The sequence below is a fragment of the Arachis ipaensis genome, chromosome B07, assembly GCF_000816755.2.
Source record: "Arachis ipaensis cultivar K30076 chromosome B07, Araip1.1, whole genome shotgun sequence".
Lineage (NCBI taxonomy): Eukaryota > Viridiplantae > Streptophyta > Magnoliopsida > Fabales > Fabaceae > Arachis > Arachis ipaensis.
In genome coordinates this window covers 125,850,247-125,856,494 of record NC_029791.2, presented here as the reverse complement: position 1 = coordinate 125,856,494, position 6,248 = coordinate 125,850,247, and the positions used below count along the sequence as shown (strand labels likewise).

At 32.9% G+C, this 6,248-nt stretch overlaps 2 protein-coding genes across 2 annotated transcripts; one reads left to right on the top strand and one right to left on the bottom strand.

Annotated features, from left to right (window-relative positions):
- LOC107608524 lies at positions 1,504–2,849 on the top strand. The gene is made up of 3 exons (XM_016310292.2): positions 1,504–1,817; positions 2,115–2,176; positions 2,454–2,849. The coding sequence occupies exons 1-3, from the start codon at positions 1,718–1,720 to the stop codon at positions 2,619–2,621; spliced, it is 330 nt and encodes a 109-aa protein (XP_016165778.1). The 5' UTR covers positions 1,504–1,717; the 3' UTR covers positions 2,622–2,849.
- Positions 4,681–5,751, bottom strand: LOC107608523 (LOB domain-containing protein 39). Its single transcript, XM_016310289.2, has 2 exons — positions 5,388–5,751; positions 4,681–5,300 (listed from the first exon to the last, which is right to left on the bottom strand). Exons 1-2 carry the CDS (start codon positions 5,734–5,736, stop codon positions 4,933–4,935), a joined length of 717 nt encoding a protein of 238 aa, XP_016165775.2. The 5' UTR covers positions 5,737–5,751; the 3' UTR covers positions 4,681–4,932.

The window sequence follows — 6,248 nt, the reverse complement described above, 5'->3', positions numbered from 1 at the left end:
GAACATGTAATTATCCACTAATAAGGATAGAGTGGATACCCATAAATTCGAATAGTGTTGTCACTCTTAGCATTATCACGTACACAAGAAGAAATTCGAATCCAGGGACGGATCCAGAAATGATATTATGGGGGCCAATAACACATATAATATTAAAAATTATGTAAAAAAATTATATAATATAAGATGTATTATAAAAATATACGGATAGAGAATATATTTTAAAGTAAAAAAATATGTGTATACTTTTTACTAACGAAGTGGTCAATTTTTCGTATCATAAAATTCACCGATAATAGAATTTGTGTCAAAATTTTTAACAATTTTCTTTTCAATATAATTAAAAGACAATTAGCAAGAAATTCATCTTTTATTTTGTTTCTAAGTTATTTTTCACAATATTCATAATTGAGAAAAATCTCTTAATTGTAGCAGTTGAAATAGAGAGAATTAATACCAAACGAATAAAAAAAATGGCCACAACAAGAAAAAGAATTCACTTTATGAAATTTAAAAATTTTTATTTAATTAAAAAATATTAGTAATAATATCTTTTTCAGATTTTTTTAATATTGTTACTTATTTTTTAGATATTAAAAATTATTAATATTTAAATTAGACTGAACTTTTATTTATATTAGACTAAATACTAAATATTTTTTTAAAAAAATTAAATTATACACAATAACTTTTTAAAAAAAATTAAATTATACATAATAACTTATTACTATTAAAAAAAGTTGGGAGGCCGAGGCCGCCACTCGCCCCCCTTATGTCCGTCCTTGTTCGAATCTTTGGCATTTTTTAAACGGGCTAAGAAGCTGATCAATTAACTAAGATAAGCTGATCATGCATTTGAATTGGCGGGTTGACTTTCGTTTGATTATGAGAGATGCAAACACGGTGGTAAATACTATGACAAAGATGGCGATGAAGTTACAACTTTCGCATGTGGAGCTTCTTTCACCTTAGGAGGAGTTTAAGAATAGTCTTAAATGGGACTGTCCTCTATTTAGACAGTTCCTTATTTTGTTTATTTTATTTTTCTTTGTTTAATTTATTTCGGCCACAAAAAAAAAAAAAACTAAGATAAGTTGGTTAAAAACATTCATCTTTGATCCTACTTTGAACTTCCAATGCTAGTGGGCAGTGAGCCTTTGTCAGAAATCGGCATGAAACCATGAAATGGTTATTGTTGCATTGGACCCGATAAAAATACAATAGCTAACCCGATGGTCTAGAGTCAATGACTAATCCCTAATAGCAGAAACCTTTTACTTAAACATATGGTAAGTAGGTTTTAAGATCTCCAACACCGCATGCAAAATCTTGATCTAATACTCATCTTCTATGTTTTATAATAAATGCATTCGGATACAAAATTTAGATGATGCCAAATAATGAATAGAATTTAAAAAAAAAAAATAGTAATGTAATTAAGGGGAGCATTAAATTGTGGTTGGTTAGTGGTTACCCACTGTTTACACAACTGGATACACACATACAAAGATTCCATAATCAGTTAATCACTCATTTCCGCGTCTCCCACAGCAACTAATTACTACTAATCACTACTTTTTCATCCACCCATGACCCATGCCTTCATTTATTGCTTCACTTACCGCATTTAAAATCCACATTCTCAATAAATATACATCACCATTTGTTTACGAATTGAATTGACTACTTGATTGTTTCGTGTCGGTCATAACTCATCATGCAAGTTTCTGCCTTCCGGTCTTTAACGTTCTTCCTCTTTCTCGGTGCCGCAACTTTTATGCTATTCTTCAACTTCTCAACTCCCATTGTTCACCATGGTAATTTTACTTTCCTCCCCTTTATCCCCATTTCCATGTGTTGACTGCAATTTTTCATTTCATTATATCTTCTACCTAGCTTTCAATTACGACCATGTTCATACTCTTCCAGTAACTTCTAACCAAACACCATATATAACACTGCTCTCTTTACATTATTACTACTTTAGTATTCGGATACTAAGAAAAGTATTATTCATTATCTGCGTTATTTATTTCTTCTTCGTTCTTGTACAATATAGTCCATTAACCATAGCACTACTGAAGTTCTTACCACAGTTTTTAATGCCATCTCAGATAACGGTGGTGATACTGATGCAACAACACTGATTGCTGTTGGTGTAAGCAGGAAACTTAAGGTATATATATATATATTGATTCTTTTATTAATGGTGAATTATACGATAAAGATGTAAGTTTAAAGATATTTTTTTTATAGAATCAAATAGTATTATTAACAAGTTTAATTCCTAAAAGAAAGTTTTTCGTACAATAAAAAATAGCCACAAAAAGAATCTATACTTTTTCTATACAACTTTGATCTCTACTGTAGAATGCACCTTTATTAATACTTGAATGCACTTTAATCAGCTCTCAAAAATACTGTAGTTGTTGATGGAATGTAATAAATTTCAGGAAAATGAGAGCGAGAGAGTGATAGGTGGTTGGGTGTCGGTAGATGAAGATTATAGTGATGCAAATCCACCGCCAAATGGCTCAAGGGACAAAGTGAGTCATGGATCTATTGAGCGTGCGGAATTTAACCCAAAGGCTCCTCCTCCTCCTCCTGGTATCTATTATTAACAATAATACTATTCTTCCACTTTGCTACCTTAGCTTGTAATAACAATCCTAGTCATATATATATATATGGTCCTATGAGAGAAATGGCTTTGTATAAGTTCTTGGAAGCAAATTAAAGTGTGCCTCTGCAACTCTGTTCCATAACCATTAGTTAAGTATCAAACGTTAATCTATGTATTTATTATTGAGATGACTAACGAAAGAGATAGGATTACTCCTCGTTTCAAACTCGAATAATCTTTTGAGTACTTTGCTTCAAAAGTAGAATACAAATTAGTCACAGGCGATGGCAATTGAAATGTCAGATCCAAAGGTCTTGAAAGCTAATTGTCCGGTTGCAATTAACATGCTTATATAGAAGATAACATGTTTTGAGAATTTTGTACCAAATTCAAAAAGTAGTTTTCTTTTTCTTATATTTATATATTTTTGTTTGTCAGATGACTATCCCATTTGTCCATTTCAGTTTATTTGTGTTTGGATTTTGGTGTATGTGAATTGGAGTTTATTCATATTTGGAGATGAGAATAAATGAGTATCATGCAATCACATAAAGCACTTCCTTTATCATATTTTTGTTAACGTTTCTTTTAAGTAAAGAGGGAGAATTTCAAGCATGTGAACAACCATAATGAAATTTTCTCTACTTCCCTTCATTTCCTAATAAACCTACATGGCACTGTAAAAATGGAGCCGAAAAAAATGTTAAATTGAATTGAATACCAATTTAGTGCATAAACAAAATGAAAAAAAAAAAATGCTATTTGCCTTGACAGATAAAGTACGAAAATCATATAAATTACACAAGCTTTTCTTCTAATTTTGCTAGTAAAAATAAGCTATTTCATTTTACTGGGAGAAACTTTTATTATTGAAAATATAATATACCTTAATTATCGAATGACGTACCTTTGTTTTTCATTCATAATAATATTGAAGATTCTATAACATCATATCCAATGCAAACATGCTAAATATATATTAAAATTAGTTATTAAAATAAAATATATATTAAAATATAAAATAAATATTAAAAATAAATTAAATTATACATATATTTATATATAAATACATAATAATTAATTTTAAAAAATTATTTTAATATGCAAAAAACGCATCATATGTATCGCCATGTATTAATAATTTGCATTGTCGCCATATGAAAACCACAGGGCATAATAAAATTTTATTCATACTCTATCCGCGAGTACCCAACAAAATAGGTATATAGTAAAGGAAGTAAGAGTTGAACCTATAACTTACAATAAGTAAACAACCACTAAACTAGTTAGTTAATTTAGTAATTTAAAGCATTAGTTTTTTATTTTTTATGTTATTAATATATATAAAATTTGAAATGATTGAATTTTATATTTACTTTAAAAAAATTTGATATTTCTGCGGGGTAGAGTAAAGTAGGGTTTAGAACTTTAGCGTATGGGTAGAGTTAGGGTTGAGAGATTCTCAACCCGCATATAGGATATGATAGAATTTTAATAAAATTTTCAACCCGCGAGTAGGGTTATGGTAGAATCCAAACCTTACCCTACTCTACCCATTGCCCGCCCTACTTATAAACCAGGGCGCGTGTTAGGTTGATTTGAGTTGACAGGTTAATTGTGAGATGAAAATTGCATTCAATTTCAGGTGGAATTAATAATTACCGGAATTTTCATCTAATTGTGAATAGGAAGGGAGCCGCATTGAGAAAAAAATAAGTAGAGGGACGCGGCGAAAGGTATACGTTAGAAGCAGCTAAGGATTAGGATTGGGAGAATAATAATATGCGTGTCTTATTCCCCTTTTCTGAATACGGTGGCTTTTGCCGTGGAACTCACTTCTAGCGGAGACATGCATGCCTCATCTGATGCCTTCATGACGTGCACCGCACTATTTTTCTTTTTTCTTTTCCTCTTACTTCATTTATTCTTTGCTCTTTATTTCAATTCTTCATTTATCTTATTACTAACTATGTGCCTCGCAGAAACTCAAATTTCTCGAACTAACATGAAAGTATTAGCAGATTTTACCCTGATAAAGGATATGCAATATGACGATACATAAGTTATAGTTAAGAAATAAGGTATTTATATGTACAGAGCTATAGCTAGCAGATTAAATGAAAATAAAACACAATGGCTTCCGAGATACCATACCTTTGTTATAGTAATTAAGAACAATAACAGTAAAAAGCTGTGTCAAAATTTCCGCACAAAGGAATGGAGTCTATTTGCGTCTCTCTATCATCTCTTCTATGCAATTGCATTATTATTTTCCTTATTATTATTAGAGTTTAGCTAGCACGTAACTCTTACACGAAAAGATTCAAGAGTTTTCTCTGGTTGTGACTGCAAATGCCATCATCAAAGCTCATCTCCGATGGTTCTCCCGAAACAACTGACACAGCGGGTGGCGTTGAAACACCGCTAACGCTACGCCTCTTGGACGCCTCTGATAAGCTTGTGTTGTTGAAATGAAGAGCAGCATGAGAAGCGGAAGAGTCGTCCAAGACTGGCATGATGACCTCCTCCGGCAACGCGGTGAGGACGCCGCCGGTAAGGACAGTGCGGAGGGCAGCCTCGCAGAGGTGCCAGTTACCAGTGGAGAGCAGGCCCACGGCGCCATTGACGGGATTGATGGTTCGTCCGCAAGCTTCATAAAGCAGAGACTGAAACAACTCTGAGATAGAAATAATAGAATAAAAATGAAGGAAATAAATAATAAAAGAGTAATTAAGAAAGGAAGAAGAGTACGTAGTGAAGATACCGGGCCTGTTGTTGTGTGGGACAGAGGAAATGAAGGAGAAGAGATCGGAGCGGCCAAAGAACTTAGCGAGGAAGAGAGTGGCGTGAGCTTGTGCCTGAGGGGATGGAATCCAGTGGAGGCATGTCCTCAGGGGGCACATGTCGCTGCATCCCTTGCGGAGCACCCGGCAACCGTTGCAGCTCATTTCAGAGTGGGGTCCAACTCTAGTCAGACTGCCTCTATTTATATTAACACAAACAAACAAGATTTTCCAAAGTCTGCCCAACACCGCCTCCGTCTTTCCGCGGCCCTTCCATCTCTTTTCACTTTTCCCACCCGATATTCTTCTTACCTCCTTTTTCAGCACCATTACATTGGTAAATTTTTTACCTTGACATTTTATACCGGTGAATTCTATTTAAGTATCTCTAAAATAAAAGATAAATTAATTCTTATGACATATTTAATGATTAGAAAAAGTATAGGTAGACAATGAAAATATTAAACAATATAAACCATAAATATATGGAATGTTCATTTTACTATGTGTGCGAATAATTATTCTAATAAAGAAATTAGCATAGTCATAGTGCCCCACCAAATTTCGCTTCTGTCTCTTTGTAACACAATGGACTGAATGGAGAGCAATAATGTCACTATTATTAATCAAGATAAATCAATTCATTTAATTCAATTTTAGTGGGACGGATACTAAAGACCACTTTAATAGACTGCGTGGAAAGGAAGTAGAAACAGTTAAGCATCTTATGGTTACTTGTGCCTTTGGTAGATATGGTGTGTTAGGATTCAAAAGTTTGGGAGATGTTAGTCGCTACTGTGAAATATGAAAAAACAGTTTTAGAGTTGGGGTTGTGGTTTCAA

Excerpts from the sequence above, each read along its gene's own strand:
- LOC107608524 (XM_016310292.2), top strand. The coding sequence starts at position 1,718 with ATGCAAGTTTCTGCCTTCCGGTCTTTAACGTTCTTCCTCTTTCTCGGT. Across the intron at positions 1,818-2,114 it reads AACTCCCATTGTTCACCATG|ATAACGGTGGTGATACTGAT; the intron begins GTAATTTTACTT and ends ATGCCATCTCAG. Across the intron at positions 2,177-2,453 it reads GTGTAAGCAGGAAACTTAAG|GAAAATGAGAGCGAGAGAGT; the intron begins GTATATATATAT and ends AATAAATTTCAG.
- LOC107608523 (XM_016310289.2), bottom strand. The coding sequence starts at position 5,736 with ATGGTGCTGAAAAAGGAGGTAAGAAGAATATCGGGTGGGAAAAGTGAA. Across the intron at positions 5,301-5,387 it reads CCCACACAACAACAGGCCCG|AGTTGTTTCAGTCTCTGCTT; the intron begins GTATCTTCACTA and ends TTTCTATCTCAG.